This window comes from Schistocerca nitens, chromosome 8 (genome assembly GCF_023898315.1).
Source record: "Schistocerca nitens isolate TAMUIC-IGC-003100 chromosome 8, iqSchNite1.1, whole genome shotgun sequence".
Taxonomy (NCBI): Eukaryota; Metazoa; Arthropoda; class Insecta; order Orthoptera; family Acrididae; genus Schistocerca; species Schistocerca nitens.
In genome coordinates, this window is record NC_064621.1 from 550,252,433 (window position 1) to 550,277,828 (window position 25,396).

Here is a 25,396-nt window from a genome sequence, read left to right on the forward strand (position 1 = left end):
TGTATAACATCTGGATTTTGAAAGAGGCCCAGAAGTGTATGTATCATAATGCATTGTGCATGACATTAGAGTCCGGAACCGCGCTACTGCTACGGTCGCAGGTTCGAATCCTGCCTCGGGCATGGATGTATGTGATGTCCTTAGGTTAGTTAGGTTTAACTAGTTCTAAGTTCTAGGGGACTAATGACCTCAGAAGTTGAGTTCCATAGTGCTCAGAGCCATTTGAACCATTTGATGACACTAGAACTGCTTCTTCTTTTTTTGGAAAATGTCAACACAGAGAAACGTTATATTCATTGAATCCAAGTACAGATGACAGTTCTTGGCGTGAAGAGGAGGGTTGCATTTCTGGCGGTATATGGGGCTTGTTTGCTTTTGCAGTACCAACTATAGACAATTCCCAAGTCATCAAAAGCCTTGTTAGAGGTAAAGTTGTGAAACAATTGTCGGTGACTATATTTCTGCCAGTACCTTTGGAATGGTAATAACGTAAATGTTTTACTACCATCTTCCCTTGATTAGCTTCTCTTCCGGAAGCAGATTAACCTCTATACATTTGGCCAGTTATTGGATAAGAACTTCGCGAATCACAAACCCACCAAACCTTCAAGCCACATTTGCTGGCTTTGAGTGCATGTATTGAATAAATCTTGTCTTTGCTTTGTAAGCAGAAAGCTTATCACCAACAGTGAGTCAATAAGAAGGCACATAGTTTTTAAGAAGATTTGAATGTACCATTTGAAATATGTCAGATATTGCATCAGCTTTGCCACTTTTCAAACGCTCACCATAGTGTTCACCAGTCAAACCTTACGAATTTGTTAATCTGCCAAATCTGCTAAGGGATAAGCTTGACGATGCAGTGGGAATGCTTTTGTTTTCCACATTTCTTTTGCGTGTTCAGTGTTAGAGAATCTTACTCCAGCTGTAATCAGTATAACAAAATATGCAGCAAAATCTTCAGTTGTCAGTGGCTTCTACACTTTCGCTGCTCCTTTTGAACTCATGTCACAGTTTGTGTATACTTGATTTGCCTGTTAGTTATATTCTTGAAGGTGTGTTGTACGTGTTGACCCACCCCTTTCCCGCGAAATGTAATCTTTCAGCAGCTTTCTTGTGCCAAAAGTTTCCTTATGCCATTTAGTTCTATCTTTACCACGTAGAATACTTGCAGAAGACGCAATCGCTTCACTGTTTTCCTCAGATCTGTCATTTTCATTTCATCGCCACTACTATCACTTGTCTCTCTTTAAACTTCAGTATCACTACAAGCACCAATAGCACCTTCAATATCTGAAGCAGGAGCATCTTCCTTAGTCGGCACCCATTGGTCTGTAGAATCTTCGTCGCTGAAATCTGTAGTGTCATACTCTTCCGTACCAACAGCAGGCAATAACTTTCTATCATACTCTTCTTTCGCTACGTAGCTTAATCTGCTGTATTCAGATTTAGAGAGTTCCAGTTTATCATCCATGAAAATCCAGAGTTGAGGTTCACAGTAGCAAAGCTTATACAATAATAAACAGTTCATAGAATTACGCAAGAGCAACAACAGTTGCTAGCAACAATTAGAATGCCTCGTTGCAACGATTTCGTGTATACCAGTGATCTCCATACTAACATAGAGATCACTGGTGTATACCCACAGTTGAGTGTTGCCAATCGTGACTGTACGACAGCAAATTCACTGGTAACCTCGATATAGAACAAAGTGTAATTTTTTGTGTGTGGACACAAAGGTTAATTTATGATATGACCGTTCCGCTATGAAAGTTTGCTTCATACATCATATTGATGAACAGCAGTCAGATTGCGTTGTTGTTAATTCATAAATCAAATTTTGTACAAAAAGCAATATCTTTGGGCAGTAATACCAGAGTCATAATCTGATATGCATTCAGGGTAAATTGTAACATGTATAGCAACTTTCAAGATCATCGTCGAATTTTCTAAAATGTGTCACTTCCTTCGGTAACTTTATTGGCCTTTAGATGACGAAATTAGTTTCGTGGAAACGCATGTAACTCAGTATACATAAGTGACCTGAGAGCTCAACAATGTAGGAAAAAGACAGATTGCTGCTTGCCGTAAGCAAGACACGGGAAGTGGCAGATACTTACCATAAAGAAGACACGTCAAGTTGCAGACAGCCACAATTCAGGCACATAAATCTTTCGGCAACAGCATTCATCAATAAAAGAGACAAACACATACATACACACCATTTACGCACACAACAAGCACATCTCACGTACACACGACAGCTAACTCCAGCATCTCGGGTCTGATATTTGCATCAATATAGATTAGGTATGTGAGAACACAGATTGCCCTCTGATATTTCACGTGAGGAACCAGCAAGGGCTTGTCCTCCGCAGTTGGTCGGAATGCAGGTCTCGTGCCGAAGCTTTCGTAATTAAAATTCCAGAAGACGCTGATGCTTCCCGGAGGAACAGAATATATCGAGCGGAACTAACTTGAGACTTTAAGAAGGCAAAAAAGAAAGACTGAATAGATCAAGGAGAACCAACGCGTTGTATTACCGTTAACTCGTTTTTCCGATGCGGATGTTTGAGAAAAGAAAAATGTTGCAGACAGTTTCATTATCTTCAACCCTTTAGCATCAAAGTTGGTGCCAGAAATCAGTTTTGTATCCGCATCTGCAAATCTCCGCAATTAACATGCCAGCTGACACGTTAAATATGTTTCCCTGGCTGTACTTGCAGATTAAAATGGAGAAACGTAACTATGGCATGTTGTTCGCTGCTGAGGTTTACATCGTTACTGGATAAATAGTGTTCAAAACTAATACATCTACTCCTACGTCCATCTGACTGTTATAATACACACCACCGTAGTCGAAATCGCAACGTACGGTGGGAGCCAGTTCGAATCCTGTATGAGGAAGCAATTTTCTCAGCCAGTATTTGGCCTGCAAGGGGAGGTGTAAAGTTCCTGATCACCAGTGTCCATTTCAACGTCGTGGATTAATTTATATACCTCTGCACAGTGTCTCACGGAGTGAGGGCGATGACGCTGTTGATGGTAACTTGTCTGTGGAATGGCGGCTCTAAACCAGTGATTCGCTTTCTGCTATTCGAGAGGAGCTCCCACCTCCAACCGTCTGTGTATGGTGTCTGCTCTTTCAGATATGTTCTATAGAACAGACATCACATATCGAATAAAATTGGGACAAATTGGGACGGAAGAGGACAGGAGCGAATGAACTGTGCAGTTTCTGCGAATTAGACAAATATCTCGAAGGGCCTTGCGCGGCGTGGATGAGGTGAGGAAGCTTACTTCGTAGAAGGACGTCTTCCAGCACGACACTGTCACCTCCCGCATAGGTCATACGTTATGTGGTGTCTGTTCTATCGGACATATTATCAAGATTTAAGTGAGTTTGAACGTGGTGTTATAGTCGGCGCACGAGCGATGGGACACAGCATCTCCTAGGTAGCGGTGAAGTGGGGATTTTTCTGTACGACCATTTCAGGAGTCTACCGTGAATATCAGGAATCCGGTAAACATCAAATCTCCGACATTGCTGCGGCCGGAAAAAGATCCTGCAACAACTGGACGAACGACGACTGAAGAGAATCATTCAACGTGACAGAAGTGCAACCATTCCACAAATTTCTGCAGATTTCAATGTTGGGCCATCAACAAAGTCAGTGTGCCAACCATTCAACGAAACATCATCGATATGGGCTTTCGGAGCAGAAGGTCGACTTCCACTCTTGCGCCCTTGATGACTGCACGATACAAAGCCTTACGCCTCGCCTGGGCCCGTCGACAACGACATTGGAATGTTGATGACTGGAATCGGGTTGCCTGGTCGGACGAGTCTCGTTTCAAATTGTATTGAGTGGATGGACGTGTACGTGTATGGAGACAACCTCATGAATCCATGGATCCTGCATGTCAACAGGGGACTGTTCACGCTGGTGGAGGCTTTGTAATGGTGTGGAGCGTGTGCAGTTATAGTGATATGGGACCCCTGATACGTTTAGATACCACGCTGACAGGTGAAACGCACGTAAGCATCCGGTGTGATCACCTGCACCCATTCATGTCCATTGTACATTCCGACGGACTTGGGCAATTCCTGCAGGATAATGCGACACCTCACAGTTCCAGAATTGCTAGAGTGGCTCCAGGAACATTCTTCTGAGTTTAAACACTTCCATTGGCCACTTAACTCCCCAGACATGAAAATTATCGAGCATATCTGGGAGACCTTGCAACGTGTTTTTCAGAAGATATCTCGACCCCCTCGTACTCTTACGGAGTTTTTGGACTGCCCTGCAGGATTCATGGTGTTAATTCCCTCCAACACTGCTTCAGATAGTAGTCGAGTCAATGCCGCGTCGTGTTACGACACTTGTGTGTGCTGGCGGGGGCCCTACACGGTATTAGGCAGGTGTACCAGTTTCGTTGAGTCTTCAGCGTATATGTAATTAGGGCTATGACGGCAAACGAACTCCTCAGTGTGGATGTATAACAGGCTCAAAATCTTACGGGAATCGGCGAAATGCCGCTAGTAATGAGGATAGTGGTCAAGAGGCTCTACATTTGTAGGGTGTGGATAACTTGAGAATTTGGGTCTGACAGGAGGCGTGCTAGGGTACTCTGTGCAGTTGCGATGACCACCGTGTCCGGATAGCTCAGTGGAGATATTCTCTGCCTAGTAAGCAGGAGACCCCGAGTTCGAATCTTGGTTCGCCACAAATTTTAAGTTTCCTCGTTGATTTAAATCAGGACCCACTTGGAGCCAATGTCTAATTCATTTTGTGCCAATCGACGTACAACACAAACATGATATCATACTACACGCGTACTTCTATAGTCACCAGCAGAGATGGGCAAACTGAAACACGTAACTGTTTCGAAACAAATGAAACAGTACGATGTAATGTTTCGATACGCTGTTTCGAAACAGTGAAACAGTTTGTGTTTTGTAATCTAATAAATCTACACATTTTATCATCTTGAATGTCTACTGTATAAGTATGTCCACATAAACATAAATGAGGTGCGAGAGCGCTAATCATATCGTAGAAAGTATGAAACTACCACTTAGGCGTCTTGGCAGTTTCGTATTTCCTTCAGCAAATGCGCTGCTTTCGTGTCGTGTGACTTTCATACTTTTCAATTGGCTGAGGACAGCCATAGCTGAACACAGAAGAACCACCACGAACGGAACTGGAGGTGGGAGCAAACTGCAGAAACAACGGATATGCTACTGTGATTCCCACATTCCGTTAGTATGGGTAATATACTCATCTTGCTAATTTCCATGGACACAAAGGGAATCGTTGTGGATAATAGGCAGTGACTATAGACTCACAAATAATGCCAAATAATTCGAATAAGTAACAAAATATAACAAAAAAATTGTCTTTCAAGGTGTTTCGAACCGTTACTATAAATTCACCATGCTTCCCAGCCCTTCCCGTTCACCATTACACTATCAGTGATATGTCAAACAGATTGCATGCAATTGTACCTACATCAGATTTATGTATGTGTCTAATAACTGTCACTCTACGCCCTTTTTTATTCAGAATGTTGTAGGCTTACTTGAGTTTCTTAATATGATTACTGTGGATGACCAGAGAAACGTATGTTATGAAAAAAGTGTAATTTAATTGAATGATTTTCACATATTTATTATTTTGAATGTGAATAGTATACGTTGTTTTATTGTTTGGTTAGTGTTTATAAAGCAGATGTTACGCCATTTCGGAATGGGACAGTCAAATAGAAACGAAGCTTTATTTTCGGATATCTTAAGCTTCATGCTATTGCATGTCAAAAAGATTTCGACACTCTTGAAAGTGTTTCACGAAGTGGTATGTTGTGTTTCAGTACCTGTGCCAAGCCCGAATCTCGTCCGACACAGGGCGGAATGAAACATCACTGTTTCGATACAATTTGTCCGTTCCAAGCACGGGTGGACTGAAACAGCCTCATTTTGAAACAATGATACAGTTTCTGTGCCTGGCTCGAGATCGAATCTGGTCCGGTTGTCCGAGACAGGGGCGGAATGAAACACCACTGTTTCGAAACAGTGAACCACAGCCGTTCCGAAACACTGAAACAGTTCCACGTATCGATACACTGTATCGAAACATAGAAACAGTGGCCAAGTCTAGTCTCCAGATACCCCTGAGATGCAACTCTCTTCGCAAATGAAAGGTGCCATTGTGCACAGAGGACGACGACCTTCCCAAATAGTCAGCTGAACTTGCTCTTACGTATCTGCCAGCCAACATCGTCATACGACTCTTTCATTCACACTCTTTTAAAGATCAAGCATGAAAAGAATTTACGCTTCTTGCTAAACGATTTAAATAATAGCAAAGACAACATCTGGGCGTGCGACTGCAGTTCGAAAAAGGCTGTGCGCTCACCGTCGCCTGCGATAACGTTATCTAAAACACCTTTGCACGTGGGCGACTTGGAGATGCAGGCGGTTCAGAGATTGGCGGAGGGAAGCGGTCTGTTAGACCTCCCCAACTGGAGAAACCGGTGATGGGCCACAACATTATGACCATTGCCCACTTCGAGATACAATGCAAGCGCGTTAGGCGATAAAAGAAATTGCATGAGTGGAGCAACAACGAATGGGTAATCATTCTAGCGACGATGTGAGCCGCAGAAGGGGAAATCCGCTGACCTAGATTGCTACGGCCCAGCGCTTCGGAATGGAAAGTGGTCGAAAGACTGTGAAGCCGCGAGTGGGCGGCAATGTGTTGGGACGGTCACGACGTGGAGGTCGTACTCGCCTGCTATGTAAAGCAGTATCTGACGACAAAGGACATAGCTGGTGCAGGCGCAAGTGTTTTGAAACACGCCTTCCAACGCACTTTGTTAAACATAGGGCTCCGCATCAAACAATCCCTATGTGTTCTCGTGTTGACCAAACGGCATCGTCAATTAAGACTGTAGTGGGCACTGGATCACCGAGGCTGACCGTCAATAAATGAAAACTTGTTGCCTGGTAGGCTGAATAACGTTTTTCGTTACACCAGGGCGATGGTCGTCTGCAGATACTCTGTGGTTCAGGCGAACGTCTGCTCGGAGCACGTATCGCGCCATAGATACATGCCAGCGGGGGACATAATTATGTTGTGGGGGCTTTCACCTATGTTTTCTGAGTGTGCTGATATAAACCTAACGATTTCCTCTTGAGTTCGGAGACGATTTACACGAGTTTAAAAGGAAGAGACGACGCCCTGAATAGTGGAAGAGAAATGTGATTAAGCAGAAGGTGGTCGTGGGTGTGGAATATATCAACTGGAAAGCAACAGGCGCAGACTGCACGTAAATTTTCGTACAATGTTCATTGTTTGAATTCTCAGTAGAATAGAAGAAGGAAGCTGTGTGGAAACATTATACTAATATGTGATTATTTTGGCCTTTTATGCATTACTACATATCTGAGTACACTGTTCAGTCAAAATGCATCTCTGCTTCACCCAGTAGCAGTGGACTGGTGCAATATCCTGGTTAATTCTGGAATAGCCCCTCATTTTCATAATGCACGAAGAGTATAAGTAGACGTCGTTCCTCTGAAACATGAGAAATTACAGGAGGTTTCTTGCACGATTGACGTTATCCCTTTGTAGTTTCGCGAGTATTTTGATAATATTCTAAAGAAATTTGCCGTTAATACCGTGAGTGACGAAGAGGAAGGCAATGAAACTGGAACTGAGATTTGTGACAGTGATCAAGAGTGATAATTTTGTGAACATATGTGCCTGTCAGAAGTAAACAGGGTTGTTCAATAAGAAACAAACGAGGAATTAATTTTCTGATGTTGCAAACCAATGCACTAATAATGATATTGCCTTCCAACATATTGTCTACTTTGATATGTATTGTTTAATTATGAATGTTTAAACAAATAGTAGGAATGTGTACAACATGTCGAAACGACTAATAATATTTTGCTAGAAAATATGCTATTTTTTGTTACATGATACTTACGATAAAATGAGTGTTGTTAAATCGAAACAGCGATATGTCAGTCGTTTTGTGTTACCATTTTCTATTACTTGCCTTTATTCTATGATTACAGATTTTGGTATAAGATTGTGTTCTTGCTGATGAACATGTGGGAGTAACTGCAAGGTATTATACAGTTTTTTTCCATATGTCTCAAAACTACTCTTGAGTGAAATATTCCTCTTTTGATATAAACACCTCAATTCCGTACAGGAAAGCGGACTGCTGGTAGAATAGGAGCATCAGGTGTGTGCGCATTTTAGGCACCGGTCAATAACACTTACTATAGCCGTGTGTAAATTCTGCCGGGCCACGTAGAAATGACGTTTGCCTTTTCGTTTCTTCACCCAGCTAGCTGTAGCATTTCTCTCTATTTTGCATTTACATAATCGTCAGTTTGATTCTCTCTAATCTTCTAAGTTTCATGGACAAGGTAACGACAGGACCACACCTACATTACTTTCAAATTGTAAGACTAGAAATAAAATGCTGAAGTCAAGGAAGTGCGACAAATGATCTCATGTTAGTGTTATAGCATACAAAATAAGTAGCTTAAAACATCACTGTGTGGGTAAATTTGCGTTTATAATGCAGCTATTTTTACATGTGATGAATGGCAGTAACTCAGTTCGAGTTGCTTTGTATGAATGGTGTTAAATGGTAAGGGGAGTACAGCACATAATAAAAGTTTGGCCTCGGCAGCGCGAGACAATGATCACGTGTGTTTGAGTTGTGTTTGCGTGGATGCGTGTGGCCATGTTTAATTCAGAAGGCCTTTTGGCCGGAAGCTTCCTGGTTTAGCAGTCTTTTTGTTGTGTCTGTCTGCGACTCAGCCTCTGCACTGTATGAGTATTAGCAAACTATCCTTCTCATAATATTGTCATTATGCCATTCTGGATTTCCAGTGTTTGATTTCAGACATAAAAAAATTGCAAGACGCAATGAGCTTCCTAAACACCCTGAAATCTAATTTTTTTCATACACGTGGATAGCTCTCTTTGGCATTAGGCTCCTTAATCACCGATACGCCTCCAGTTATTATATGTACATTATTATTATAATTATGACTATGTATAGATAGCGTACCAGCATATCGTTGTTGTTGTTGTCGTGTTCAGTCTGAGGACTGGTTCGATGCATCTCTCCAAGCTAGTCTATCCTGCGCAAGCCTCTTCATTTCTTCGTAAGCTCTACAACCTATGTCTACTTGAAACGTTTAATTGTACCCGATCTTTAGTCTATCCCTACAATTATTTGTCAAAGACTTCCCTGCATTGCCAGAGTGACGATTCCTTGACGCTTCAGGACGAATCCTATCCATCGACTCTTTCTCCCAGATGGGATTCATTTTTCCGGTCTACCAATATAATCTTCAGCATCCTTCTATCGCACCATACTTCAAAAGCTTCTTTTCTCTTATCGTCCAGGAAATACTTCCTAATCCGCACGTCCATATATTACCTTAAATTTTTCTATTGCAGATATTCTTTTCTTGCTATTGTCAGTCAGTTTTTCATATGCTCTCTACGTCGGCTGTAGTCAGCTATTTTACCGCTCAAATGGCAAAACCGATCTACAGCTGCTACTGTCTCATTTCCTACTATAAGGTCCTCAGCGTCGTCCCATTAATTCGACAACGCTAGGTTACCATAGTTTTGATATTTGTCTTGTAACCTGTTTTGAAGACAATGTCGATTCCGTTAAAGTACTTTTCAAGGTCCTTTGTCGTCTCCGACCGAATTGTAATGTCATGGGCAAACATCAAAATTTTAATTTCTTCTTCCTAAACTTTCCAAATTTCTCCTTGGTTTTCTTCAAAACTCACTCGATCTAAGGATGGAATAAAATCTGTGGCAGGCTACAGCCCTTGTCTTACTCCATCCTTAACTACTGCTTCCCTTCTGTGTCCTTCGGCTGTGTACAAGTTCTAGATAATTTTTTGTTTCTTGTGTTTCACCCCTGTTTCCTTCAGAGTTCGAACGAACGTATTCCAGTATTCACCGTCGAAATTTTCACCAAATTTAAACATCCTATGAGCGTACGATTGTCTTTCTTGTAACATGCATCCGTAGTGTCATATCAGTAAAGATGTTTAGATGTAACAGAGTCCCTCAGTGCCTTAATATTGAGAAGGGAAGCAAATAAATACAAGGTTCCCCGAGAAGCTTCAGTAACTGATAAAAAATGGAAAATTGTATGTTCTGGGACAGCCAAGAAGCTACTTGGGACCTTTCACATGTCTGGGAAACAGAAGTTACACTAATTCAGCCAATCCACAAAAAAGGAGATAAAGCTGACGCCAACGACTTTAGAGGAATTTGTCTCGTACCAGTGACTCACAAAATTCTTTCAAAACCATTACAAAAAGGACTGGAGAGCCAATTGGATCAGCAGTTAGAAGATTATCAAGGAGGGTTTCAAAAAGGTCGAACCTGTGTGGAATAAATTTTAAGGATGAAATTTATAATCAGATATAGAACAAAAAGGTCTAAAAGCATTTATATAACATTTGTAGACTTAAAGAAAACGTGATTTGATTGACAGCATCTAAAAAGAGCTGCAATCATAAAAGACACAGAAATAAATACAAAACGCAAAATTAAAATTTTAGGTGAAACCTCCAGAGGTCTTGAGATCAAAACTGGTGTAAGACAGAATTGATTGTATGTTTTTCGCGGACGATCTTTCCATCTTACCTTAATGTATAAAACATGGAACAATGAAGAGAAATCTTCGGCAAGAGAAAGCTTCAAAAGCAGACCCATACGTAAAGTTAAGAATAAAACAGAGTGTGTGGCATTTCCGAAGGTCGCTCCGAAACGCACAGAAACTGGCTGTGGAGGAATAAAAACGCTAAAAAATTTTTGTAACGAGTTGAAATAATACATCTCAATGCTGAATGCTAACTTAGCAAGGGCAAGGAAAATGAAAATGGCTTTTCAGTTAGCAAAATGTTGTATAACAAGAAATCATCATCCATTAATGCAAAAGTCCGGCATTACAACACTGTTATTAGACCACAATGCCTTTGTGCTTCACAATGTCGTTTTTAAAATTCAGGCAAACAATTAGATGATAGAGAAGAAGGAAACTAATACAGTCAGAATAATTTTTGAAACAAAATATGACAGTGGGAAATGGAAATTAAGAAGTAGTAAAAAGTTTATGAAAGAACCGGACTAATATTAGGCACAGTGAGTTAAAGACGACCTGTATTGTATGGACACCCAAAACGATGGATGAGAAAAGAATAACAAGAATTTCAACTTTTTTGACAGAAACTAAAAAAAAAAACATCAATGATGTGGATCAAAGAAGTTAAAGCAGACCTGAAGGAAATGGAAATAATGGAGGAAGAAATAGGAAAGGGAAAGAAGTTCAGGCTAAAAGTAAAGTTTCAGGCGCTTCCAGGCGAAAACCAAGAAAAAGACAGGCGCAATGTGGATGGCAACAAGAAAGAACAAAGTACGGAAAGAATGAAAACCTACTGGACAGGAAGTAAGGCGGAAAGAAAGACGTTGCTACAAAAACGTGTAATAGGCATTTGTTAGCGTAACATGGCACTAGGATTATAAACTTTAAACGGTGACAGAGCAATCTGTTCCAATGCGCAGAACCCTGCGGTCCGTCATAGCTATAAATAGTTAACTAATTTGTCTCACAGAACAGGAACCAGCAACATAAACAAGCCAAAGATTATAACGATGCAAAAATGTGGTGTCTTTGCTCAGAGATAATTCATTACTAATTACATTCTGGACCATAGGTACTTATAACACTTATAAAGCCGCTTCAGTCTTTACAACAACTCGTTAAAAGTATTACTATTGCAAATACATGCCATTAAAGCCGCAAATAAAAAAATAAAATAAAAATGGTCAATCAGAAAACAGAATGTGGAAAGAGCTACAGTGCACCATCTGTTATACCTACGAAGCTCTTAAAGAGGCTCACTGGCATTGTATTAGCCTTTTCACTTAGTGTGTTCTGTCCATGTTTTCTATTGTAAAAGAAAATTTCCAGCTCTTCGTAAAGACTGAGTTTAAGCCTTTGTTTATTTTGTGAAGTATTATTAAATTGTCCTGTATGTTATCACAGGAATGTAATAGTTGCTTTCTCCACCAAAAATAAAGTAGGTAATAGACTGCCGCACACTACAGAAGTCAGTAAAGATAAATTCTCCAACTCATGTGTATATAATGTAAAATGCAATCAGTGCCTCGTATAGTGTTTCGGTCATACCGGACGAAACTTCTGAACCAGATTCAAAGAAAACGTTAATACGTTTAGATATAGCACACCTAACAAATCTGCTTTAGCTCCACACATTCAGTACACAACACATTCCTTTGATAACATAGAGGACAATCTAATAATACTTCACGAAATAAACAAAGGCCGCGAACTCAATCTTTATGAAGAACCGGAAGTTTTAATTCACAATAGAAAGCATGGACAGAACACAATAAATGAAAAAGCTCAGACCATGAGCTTCGCAGATATACTAGGTGATGCACCATACTTCTTTCCACGTACTACTTCTTCGGGAGGACGACGGTTCAATCCCGCGTCCGGCCATCCTGATTTAGGTTTCCGTGATTTCCCTAAATCGCTCTAGGAAAATGCCGGGATGGTTCCTTTCCTAATACGATGAGACCGATGACCTCGCTGTCTGGTCTTCTCCCCGAAACAACCCAACCAGTTCTACTTCCTGAGTGACCTTCATAAAAGATAATTCCAATAGCACTGTACAGAAGCAGTAAGAATTAGGTTATGTTGATACTATGTCAGCTACTTTTATATTTTCTTTATTTGTGTCTTTAATGCCATGTATTTGCAATATTAATAATTTCAATAAGTTATAAAGAATGAAAGAATTTTATAATCGTTATATGTATCTATGGTCCACAATGTAAGCAATGAATGGTATCTGGGGCAAGACACTATATTATTGCACTGCTAGAGTCTCTGATTTGTTATATTACTGGTTCCTGTTCTGTGAGACAAATTAAGTTAACAATTAATATTTATGACGCACCGCAGGGTTCTCTGCACTGGAAAAGATTGTAAGTAACTCCGCCACTCCTTTAAAATTTATAATTTTAGTGCCATATTACGCTAAAAAGTGCTTGTTAAACGTTTTTGTAGCAAAATGAAGCCACTGCAAAGAACTGGCTGCATTCAACTAGAAAAAAATTAACGTAATACTTTTGTTCACCTGATGGTGAAAGTCTAAATTTTCGAAACGCGTCATGGGATGAAATAAAAAGAGTGACTGATGCAGATAATAGTTTTAGTTGAATTTTAAGGCGACTGAAGTAATTTCGTGTGGTCCTCTCAGTGGGTTAAAGAAGTAAAGAAAGAAAGAGAGACGGAGTAGAAGGCGGCTGGTGCTCGCAGCGCTCACCTTCTCGATGCCGGTGGTGGAGCTCTTGATCTTGCTGGTGAGGCCGTTCTTGAGCAGCTGGAAGCGCTTGGCGGTGGACGTGGAGAAGAAGGTGTCGCGCAGCGAGTCGAGCGTGCGGTGGCGGCGGTAGATGAGCTCCTCGTTGAGCGACGCCTGCTTCTGGATGTTCTGGCGCACGCGCTCCTTCTCGCGCAGCCGCTCCGTCGACATCATCAGCTCCTCGTTCATCGAGCTCTGCTTGAACACGTTCCCGCAGCGCCGCACCCCGCCCGCCGACACCTGGGACACAGCAGGCCGGCCTGTGACGCACCACTCGCAGCCGCGCCTGGACGCCAGGGCTGGTTTCCGATGTCCAGAGGAGGGGGACTCTGTCCAGCCTGGAGAAGATGGCTCGGTCTTTCCATAGAGCATAGAAGTAAGTAACGGGGCCTTTCCTACGAAAACCACTTGAGTACCTACAGCGCCTAGTGCAGCACCCGTCGCGCCGTGTTTTCTGTCTACGTTTATACTCCGCAAGCCACCCAACGGTGTGTGGCGGAGGGCACTTTACGTGCCACTGTCATTACCTCCCTTTCCTGTTCCAGTCGCGTATGGTTCGAGCACGGGGTTCCGGGTTCGATTCCCGCGGGGTCAGGGATTTTCCCTTGCCTCGAGATGACTGGGTGTTTGTGCTGTCCTCATCATTTCATCATCATTCCGGAAAGTGGCGAGATTGGGCTGAGCAAAGGTTGGGAATTAGTACGGGCGTTGATAACCAAGCAGTTGAGCGCCCCACAAACCAAACATCATCACCTCGTATGGTTCGCGGGAAGAACGACTGCCAGAAAGCCTCCGTGCGCGCTCGAATCTCTCTAATTTTACATTCGTGATCTCCTCGGGAGGTATAAGTAGGGGGAAGCAATATATTCGATACCTCATCCAGAAACGCACCCTCTCGAAACCTGGACAGCAAGCCACACCGCGATGCAGAGCGCCTGGATTGCAGAGTCTGCCACTTGAGTTTATTAAACATCTCCGTAACGCTATCACGCTTACCAAATAACCCTGTGACGAAACGCGCCGCTCTTCTTTGGATCTTCTCTATCTCCTCCGTCAACCCGACCTGGTACGGATCCCACACTGATGAGCAATACTCATGTATAGGTCGAACGAGTGTTTTGTAATCCACCTCCTTTGTTGATGGACTACATTTTCTAAGGACTCTCCCAATGAATCTCAACCTGGTACCCGCCTTATCAACAATTAATTTTATATGATCATTCCACTTCAAACCGTTCCGTACGCATACTCCCAGATATTTTACAGAAGTAACTGCTACCAGTGTTTGTTCCGCTATCATATAATCATACAATAAAGGATCCTTCTTTGTAAGTATCTTTCTATGTATTCTGTCGGGTTTCGTTTAGATTTGTTAGAAATCACGTTAACTACAACTTGTTCATTTTACATGGCTAAGGCAGAACACGGGACGAAACTTTGTTTACATACAGACGAGACGATAGGCGTTCGACAATACACAGTACACGACTGATGCACGTGCCTCGCCATTGTACAGTCACGTTATAATCATAGTGCGTTACTACTTCTTCGCATTCATATCATCTGCTGAAATGCCTATATACATGACCGAAGAGTCATAAATAACATAGTTCAGCTCTGTCGAGAAGAAAATCGGAAAGATTTGCTTCCGTTTAAAAAATATAAAAAATAGGATATTTCTGGTTGAGAGGGAAATCATCGTAGCATGATGTGCGCTCTTTGTGAGAACACTGACAGAAAACGAGGCAGGTGTGAAGAAACCTACAACTGTGATCTGAACTCCAACTTTCGTTACTAGATCGTAAAAAAAGGGGGGTTCAAATGGCTCTGAGCAAGATGGGACTTAATATCTGAGGTCATCAGTCCCCTAGAACTTGGAACTACTTAAACCTAACTAACCCAAGGACCCGAAGCAGGATTCGAACCTGCGACCGCGCGGTTCCAGACTGAAGCGCCTAGAACCGCTCGGCCACACCGGTCGGCATCGTAAAACAACAGTTTTATTTTGATCGAACAGTCCACGACAGTTGGTCAGCGCGCCTGACGAAGGTGACATGTCTGATCTCCGAAACATTGTACCCGCTGGACGCTATGAACCGGCAGCACACCCATGGTCTGTTCTATCAGCAAATACGCCGGGAGAAACTGAAAATCACAACAGTTTTTTTTAATTTCGTACGTTCCTCTCTAGAAGAAAGTATTAATAGCTATTGTATTAGACGTTTGTTTAAGTTATTAGACGGTAACATAATTCCAATTTTATTTATTTTCTCATTTCCTACGTTTTCCCGTAGAATATATTAAAAGCGAAAGTACTGTTGTCTCCTACAATCGCAACTGCATTGTTCGACCATATAACAAGTTTTATTTTCCTATTGTTCATTTCGATTGTTTTATCCGTAGACTTATGTTAAAAGAATGTACGTTTGTTCTGTTTGCTGCACTTGTACCAAGTACAGTTCAGCAACCGTATAACATTTTGACTGAGCGCAGTTACATCGCTCGTGCGTCATTCAAAACAACTAACAGCACATGTCAACAATTTGCAACATGCTCAGCTAACAAGGCAGTTGTAAACTGAACAGGTTCTGCAGAAATTAGCGAGCACGTTTTTCTTTCATTGCCAGCCTCGATTTGTGTAGGCAGCATACAAAGAAGAGAAATACGAGACAACTCCGTACTCGACATAGCAGGCGGCAACAGCCACGATCTCCAACACATCTTACGTATCTTCTCGAGAATGAAAAGACATACGACTTTCCTTCCACCGTTAAAAACAATTTTGTTATGTTAGCTATATTTTATGCGCAGCAAACTATAAATCCACCAAACGTAAACTGGCCAGCGAGTACATTTTACATTCCAGAGTTTTCAAAATGTGTGTAGTATTTTACTTTTAAGTATCACACTAACTATGGACCATAATGAAAAGAAAACAAGTTCATTATCAAGCTATAATATGTGGCTATAAGATGCGGAAAAATTAGTTTTATTAGTTTAAAGTTTAGTATCAGGAAAGCTATTAGCGTAAACCTAAATTGGTATAAATTACAGGGACGTAACTTGAATAGTACATGAGTTAATGGAGCTCAAGGTGACCATAAGTACTCCACAGTTACATGGAAAAACGGTATCAGCATGCTTATAAATATACAGGGTGTTACAAAAAGGTACGGCCAAACTTTCAGGAAACATTCCTCACACACAAAGAAAGAAAATATGTTATGTGGACATGTGTCCGGAAACGATTACTTTCCAGGTTAGAGCTCATTTTATCACTTCTCTTCAAATCACATTAATCATGGAATGGAAACACACAGCAACAGAACGTACCAGCGTGACTTCAAACACTTTGTTACAGGAAATGTTCAAAATGTCCTCCGTTAGCGAGGATACATGCATCCACCCTCCGTCGCATGGAATCCCTGACGCGCTGATGCAGCCCTGGAGAATGGCGTATTGTGTCACAGCCGTCCACAATACGAGCACGAAGAGTCTCTACATTTGGTACCGGGGTTGCGTAGACAAGAGCTTTCAAATGCCCCCATAAATGGAAGTCAAGAGGGTTGAGGTCAGGAGAGCGTGGAGGCCATGGAATTGGTCCGCCTCTACCAATCCATCGGTCAACGAATCTGTTGTTGAGAAGCGTACAAACACTTCGACTGAAATGTGCAGGAGCTCCATCGTGCATGAACCACATGTTGTGTCGTACTTGTAAAGGCACATGTTCTAGCAGCACAGGTAGAGTATCCCGTATGAAAACATGATAACGTGCTCCACTGAGCGTAGGTTGGAAGAACATGGGGCCCAATTAAGACATCACCAACAATGCCTGCCCAAATGTTCACAGAAAATCTGTGTTGATGACGTGTTTGCACAATTGCGTGCAGATTCTCGTCAGCCCACACATGTTGATTGTGAAAATTTACAATTTGATCACGTTGGAATGAAGCCTCGTCCGTAAAGAGAACATTTGCACTGAAATGAGGATTGACACATTGTTGGATGAATTATTCGCAGAAGTCTACCCGTGGAGGCCAATCAGCTGCTGATAGTGCCTGCACACGCTGTACATGGTACAGAAACAACTGGTTCTCCCGTAGCACTCTCCATACAGTGACGTGGTCAACGTTACCTTGTACAGCAGCAACTTCTCTGACGCTGACATTAGGGTTATCGTCAACTGCACGAAGAATTGCCTCGTCCATTGCAGGTGTCCTCGTCGTTCTCAGTCTTCCCCAGTCGCGAGTCATAGGCAGGAATGTTCCGTGCTCCCTAAGACGCCGATCAATTGCTTCGAACGTCTTCCTGTCGGGACACCTTCGTTCTGGAAATCCGTCTCGATACAAACGTACCGCGCCACGGCTATTGCTCCATGCTAATCCATACATCAAATGGGCATCTGCCAACTCCGCATTTGTAAACATTGCACTGACTGCAAAACCACGTTCGTGATGAACACTAACCTGTTGATGCTACGTACTGATGTGCTTGATGCTAGTACTGTAGAGCAATGAGTCGCATGTCAACACAAGCACCGAAGTCAACATTACCTTCCTTCAATTGGGCCAACTGGCGGTGAATCGAGGAAGTACAGTACATACTGACGAAACTAAAATGAGCTCTAACATGGAAATTAAGCGTTTCCGGACACATGTCCACATAACATCTTTTCTTTATTTGTGTGTGAGGTATGTTTCCTGGAAGTTTGGGCGTACCTTTTTGTAACACCCTGTATTTATTCATCTATGTCTTTGTTTATATCCGATATATACTATTCATGAAGAAATTGGTTAAATATTTACTGTGTTTTAGAAAACACAGAGACATTAGGCGACTGGCCTACCTTTTGTTGCTATTCGTTTGATATATGTTTATTTAATTTGTTTATGTATTTAATAATGTGTGTTAGAGCGTGTTTATGGTCCAGCCGTAGGAATATTTGTTTAATTTCAAGTTATTTAAATGTAAATCCAATATTTCAAACGTGTTCCATTATGTTTGTGAATGTGCATTGGCTTGAAGATATGGCAGGAGCGCTCTAGCCAATCACAGCGCTCGTGAGTGGGGAGCCTGGATGGAAGTGGGTGAAGAGCTTCGTTTCGAGGGAGGACATGGGAGGATGGCACAGGTCACAAGGAGTGCTGGACGTGGAGCAGCGATGGTCGGTCGCAGGAACTATGTGGAGAGTGGAGCAGACAGATAGAAATACCGGGTGATCAACAAGTCAGTATAAATTTGAAAACTTAATAAACCATGGAATAATGTAGATACAGAGGTACAAACTGACACACATGCTTGGAATGACATGGGGTTTTATTAGAACCAAAAGAACAAAGTTCACAAAATGTCCGACAGATGGCGCTGGGCAGCAAAACGTCAGTGACTGCGCATGACAATCGTGTATAAAAGGAGCTGTAAAGAGAGAGAGAATCTCTCCCACCCCCGCCCGCTGCCGCGCCTGTATTCCCACGTCCCACCCGGTCTCCATCTCTCCACCCTCCTTACCCTCTCCCATGGTGGCTTCCGCCAGCTCCCCCTCCCTGATGATGTCCTCCTCCCCTCCATCTACCCCTCCTACCAACTTTGATCCTCCCTCCCTCTTCCTGTGTCTGTTCCTTTGGGCACCCTCCCTCCCTCCTCCCTTTCTCCCCACTCCTCCCCCGGGCCTCCCCTCCCCTGTCTCTCTACTCCTCCTCCCATCTCCTCAGCCATTGGCATCTTTGTTCTCCTCTCTCCACCCTCTCCACCCCCCCCCCCCACCCTTCTTCCCCTTTTGGCAGGTCCCCGGACTCGCACACGCTACGTGGACTTTCGCGCGCCGGAGATCATCGCCATCAGTGTCTCGTGTGTGTGACGTCGTTTTGTGTTTCTAGTGTCCGCCGTCACGCTTCTACGTTCACTTGTGCCGTCGGATTCATCAGTGTTATGTGCGCCGTGTCAACGTGTTTTCAGTGTCGTTATCGTCGAGTGTGAACGGCTCCGTGTTTTTTGTGTATCTGTGACCACTATTTTTTTGCCCGTTACTATGTTCATACAAATTCTCCATTCTTGTTCTGTTATTCTCAACACTATGGCTGAAGAGCGGCGTAGCATGCCGCTGCCAGCCTACCTGATTGTTCAGGTGTTATAATAACAATAAAGGAAAAAAAAGAGAGAGAATCAGATGCGCCAGCAGTCGCAGCATGTTGACGTTACCTGAAAAGCTGTATTATCGGAATGGGGAATGTGCTAGTTCAGCGTTACGATCCTATCGCCATAGGAAGGGGATTCGAATGCGTCAAGGTCCGTTGACAAATGCAGCTGTGGCGAGAATGATTTCGAAGTTCGAAGCCACGGGTTGTTTAGACGATAGACCCCGTAGTGGCCGACAGAGCGCAACGCGTAATGCTGCTGAGACAGTTCAGGAAGAAATGGAGACTGTAGAGGGTTCGCCTATGCACGGGGAAGCGGGGAAGTTAGCGCTCGTGCAATCGCACGTCGCACCGGCATTCCATACGCTACTGTTTGTTTGGCACTGAGGCGTACCCTCCGATGCTATCCGTACAAAATCCATCGGCATCATGAACTGTTACCTGGCGATTTAGTGAGGCGGAGGGCATTTGCGGTGTGGGCGTTTCAAAAGATGGCGGAAGATAATGATTGGTTGAGCAACATGTTGTGCAGCGACGAAGCTCATTTCACGCTCCAAGGGTGTGTCAACGCCCACAACTGCAGAATTTGCGCTACCGAAAATCCTAGAACTGTCGTGGAAACTCCATTGCACGACGAGAAAGCCACCGTATGGGTTGGATTTACCACATCTACCGTTATCGGGTCTTTTTTCTTCGAGGAAATACGTGATTCTGGTTTTGTAACTGCTACCGTGACGGGTGAGAGGTACGCCGATATGTTACAGAATCGCATCATCCCCAGCCCGGCTGATAAACACCTGCTGGAACGTACGATCTTTATGCAGGATGGCGCTCCACCCCATATTGCTAGACGCGTGAAAGATCTCTTGCGCGCGTCGTTTGGTGGTGATGGTGTTGTCAGCCGCCACTTTCGTCATGCTTGGCCTCCCAGGTCCCCAGACCTCAGTCAGTGCGATTATTGGCTTTGGGATTATCTGAAGTCGTAAGTGTATCGTGATCGACCGACATCTCTAGGGATGCTGAAAGACAACATCCGATGCCAATGCCTCACCATAACTCCGGACATGCTTTACAGTGCTGTTCACAACATTATTCCTCGACTACAGCTATTGTTGAGGAATGACGGTGGACATATTGAGCATTTCCTGTAAAGAACATCATCTTTGCTTTGTCTTACTTTGTTATGCTAATTATTGCTATTTTGATCAAATGAAGCGCCATCTGTATTTTGTATTTTTTGGTTCTAATAAAACCCCATGTCATTCCAAGCATGTGTGTCAATTTGTACCTCTCTATCTACATTATTCCGTGATTTATTCAGTTTTCAAATTTATGCTGACTTTTTGATCACCCGGTACTTCGGAGTGCCGACTTGTGAACTTGTGAGATTTCCGTGGCTTCTACAGTGAAGACGTAGTGTGTGTTTAGTAGTGAATATCTCACGAGCTATGTTGTCGTTCATAACTAGTTACATGCAGTAGGAATCAATTGTTTCCCTGTTACTCAACTTATATTTTCTTTCATTGCTGGACCATCGACACCAATAAGTGTTTTGCAGAAATATACAGGATTCTCAAAAGTACTTTTGCCATCGTATTCATCATTTAAAGTCGTTAAAATAGTACCTGCAGATTTTATTTAATTGCCATCTTTCACTTATAAATTTCTATATTAATTCACAATTGCCGAGTGATAAGAAGTGATAAGAAACTTCGACCATTCGATTCATGTGTGTATTCATATTGTATACTGTAGTAGACTCAGTAGTATTTGGCTTGTAATGTGGCAACTGCGTATCCCAGCCCCTAGACAACGAAACCAGCCAAAACTTTTAATATTTCAACTCTGAGTCGGAGGGTACGTAGTTGAGGACCATCACACATTTTATTGTTATTGAGAATCCCGCATAGTTCACACCCATTTATTTGCTGTTGCTCTGTGAGAGGTCTGTGCGGCATCTCGCCTGCTCTCACTATTCATAACGTTTGCCTGCGACGATAATATATTCGTGTCACATGAATCATGTTCTATAACCAATTTATAATATGATAATTGCCATGACTACAGAAGGGGAACAGAGATGTTAATGACCAAATGGATATCGCCGGCCGAAGTGGCCGTGCGGTTAAAGGCGCTGCAGTCTGGAACCGCAAGACCGCTACGGTCGCAGGTTCGAATCCTGCCTCGGGCATGGATGTTTGTGATGTCCTTAGGTTAGTTAGGTTTAACTAGTTCTAAGTTCTAGGGGACTAATGACCTCAGCAGTTGAGTCCCATAGTGCTCAGAGCCATTTTGAACCAAATGGATAATTCATAATTTTGCGAAAAAAAGTGGAACGAACAAGATCTGAACACGGATCTCGCGCTTTACAGTCCAACACCGTGACTAGGTAACGACTAGGCAACCACGACACATTGGTCTTCCCAGTATGCTCCATGTTGTACATCTTAAACTTGGACTGTTCACTGTTACTATGCTGCTTTTTTTCACAGTTCAGTACACCTTCCTCCTGTTTTAATGCTTGATCTGTGTTCAATTTTTTTACGGGCTATTCACTGCGCCATTTTATGGCTAAATCTGAGGGTGGTGGTGGTGGTAAGTTCCTATGAGACCAAACTGCTGAGGTCGTCGGTCCCTAGGCTTACGCGCTACTTAACCCAACTTAAACTCACCAACACACACACCCATGTCCGAGGGAGGACCCGAACTTCCGACGGGGGGGGGGGGGGGGGGCGGGGGGGGGGAGGGAGGAGAGCCGCGCGAACCATGGCAATGCGACCTAGACTGCAGACCGCGCGGCTACCCCGCACGGCATCTCGGGGGATGGGAGGGGGGAGTGAGGGTTTGCGATGGGGAGTTTCCCTTGTCAGTTGGACTTTCCCCACTAGTCCAACCAAGCAATCGTTGTGACGTGCAGGACAGACTCCTCCCGAAGCAGCAAACATTTCCCACAAGTGGAGCTCGCAACGGCACTGCGTTGCCCCCACCCTAGGAAAACGGTCTGGCATGTTTGCGTTGTGCGAGTGGGGACAGCGGTCTCTCACGCGTTTTACGCAGCACGTTACGGGAAATTACCGCAGATAGGAAATTGTAGCGTGACGCATCGAAGCTCCCAGGCCGGACGAGAGAAGCGTTTCAACAGTTCTGTGGAACTCAAGGAAAAGTGACCTCTGAGAGAGTCGCTTAAGCCCGTATGAGAGAACAGCCTCTAATTACCTCGATGTCGACTAGACTTTAAACTTTGTTCTTTCTTGTTCATTGGAGAGAAAGTCGGGCCATCGCTGACGAAACTCTTTGAAATCGTTTTCACGTCAACTTACTTCCTCCTGAACAGAACCGGCGGAGTGGTGATGGGCTTCAAGTTGTCACCAGCAGCGACGAATATTTTTATTTATTTATTTGTTTTTAATTTATCGGCTTTCTGAATGTGCCCATACAGGCATCTCAACGAAGAAAATGTATTACAGTTTTTTTCGAGGATTCGTGGTACACATTATTTTAAGCCGTACCCTGGTACAACGTAACACAGGATTAACAAAGGATTGGTTCGATATAAAAAAAAGATTTGCAATGGGAGTGTACGGAAACGAGTAAACCAGAAGAAAATGGATCACAAGGTACGTAGTGAGCCCACATGTAAACGGGCGCATTTGAAGAAGAAGCCGTTGATCAGCAGTCCGAAAACCGTCATGTTTTTTGTGGATACGTTCAGGATGTGGCCACAGTGAAAACGCGCGTGCTTTTTCCTGTACGTGGATGGGCGACAGCATTTGCAAGACTTTCTGCAACATCTGTCCTATCTGCACCAAAACATCAGCTTCATGATGTTAATGTAAGTGAACTAACAACCACCTTTCCTAGTCAAGAGGACTGCAGGTGGCACACTAGGACACAGCATTTATCGTAAACCAAAGCATACAGATTTATCAGAATGAAAATTTCACTCTGCAGCGGAGTGTGAACTGATATGAAACTTCGTGGCAGATTAAAATATGTGCAGGCCAGGGACTCGAACGTGGGAACTTTGCCTGTCACGGGTCGAAGGTCGCGCTTGGGTAGCTCTGTTGGTAGAGCACTCGTCCGCAAAAGCAAAGGTCGCGGGTTATAGTTTCGGTCCGGCTCATAGTTTTAATCTGGCCTGAAGTTTCACACAGATTTATACTAGCGTGCTTCCAGCTGTCACACCTCATCACAACAATAAGGCGTCTTCAGCACACTAGTGCACAGATCTCGCGAAATCTCCGACCGTGAGAGTTTAGCAGAAGAATTACAGCACCTACAGACGGTTTTTTGGAAAAGGGGTTACAACCAACGTCAGACCAAGCGGGCCATAAAACCGAAGGAGCCTAGGCTAAACTTTTGGAGAAAGAAGAAAATGGTTCAAATGGCTGTGAGCACTATGGGACTTAACATCTTAGGTTATCAGTGCCCTAGAACTTAGAACTACTTAAACCTAACTAACCTAAGGATATTACACACATACATGCCCGAGGCAGGATTCGAACCTGGGACCGTAGTGGTCGCGCGGTTCCAGACTGAAGCGCCTAGAACCGCTTGGCCACTGCGGCCGGCCGAGAAAGAAGAGAAACGTGTTTCGATAGTGTTTATTCCGCACGTCGCTAACACATATGCGAAAACGGAAGGAAAGCTCTGGAAGCATGACGTAAAATGTGTATTTCGCCCGCCACCCAGGACAAAACACAGATTGACGTCTCTTAAGGACGAACAAGGATTCAGAAACCAGGAATCGACAGCATTCCGTGTCAATGCCGGAAAATGTCTCTAAGGCAGACTATTCGGACGACACAGGAAAGATGTGCGGACCACAAGCATCACACAGATAAGGAATAAACAAGTCAGCTGTGGCGATCCACTGCCCCTCCAATGGACAGGCCACAAAGTATAACTGAAACAGGTCGTTGAAACAGGCCAAAGTAGTCTGGGATTGTATTTTTCTGAGTCCACCAGAAGACGTGGGAGACAGCCATCAACAAAGAGGGCGCCACAGGGAAAGGCCAGCCTCCAGAGAAGTGCAACATAGTTATGTCCAGGCGCCGTAGAGGGCACACAGCACATGGACTATGTCATGGTCTGCTTTACGTCACGCAAATATCCACCCGCCAAACGCGGATGTAAGCAGATGCACGGCTTCACTCAAAGTGCATTAACAGTTAATTCAGCACAGCAGAGGAGCCCAACTGGAAATCCTGGTAGTTATGTTAATCATCGTTCAGTGGATGCAGGACTAGACCAGCGTTCATAGATTAGTCAGTGCAAGTGAACATTTACCTACATTGCCACACATCATCTTCACGCTGTAGTTAAGTAATGTATCGTTTGTATTAACAGATAACTGTAAATAGTAGCTAATTTGCGTGCCTTGAGCTTTGCTGTAGGTTGTCCTAATGTATTTGACCCTGTGCTGAGGCTGTGTAGTTGCCGCATGCAAGCGAACCACCTCCAAAACAGCAACAACTTTTGGTGGTTCTTTTCTTGTCACACTTACTTTGGACACAAAGAGTATCTGGTAAACACAACATAAAATATTTTAAGTCAGTCTGTGGACATCTAGCTGCGTAATGAGCTGGTAAATAAAGTCAGTGGTTTCCAACTAAGGAAAATGCGATCCAGCCTTGAACGTGTTCAAATCATAACGGTAATCTTTGGGAATATCTAGTCACGGAACGCCAGCCGAACAGTTTAGATCACACCATCTAGATGTGCCTCCTCTGCATGAGCGACGTTTCGAATCCTGCGGTGGCGGCTCAGAGACTGAGGACCGCGACTCGTATCCTGGCAGCGC

At 43.4% G+C, this 25,396-nt stretch overlaps 1 protein-coding gene across 1 annotated transcript in view; it reads right to left on the bottom strand.

Annotated features, from left to right (window-relative positions):
* The window catches only part of LOC126199671 (uncharacterized), a 181,766-nt gene that overhangs the window by 75,758 nt on the left and 80,612 nt on the right, over positions 1-25,396 (bottom strand). Inside the window, exon 10 of the mRNA XM_049936598.1 lies at positions 13,421-13,699. Within this exon, the coding sequence (XP_049792555.1) occupies positions 13,421-13,699 (279 nt within the window). The remainder of the gene's footprint in view (positions 1-13,420; positions 13,700-25,396) is intronic.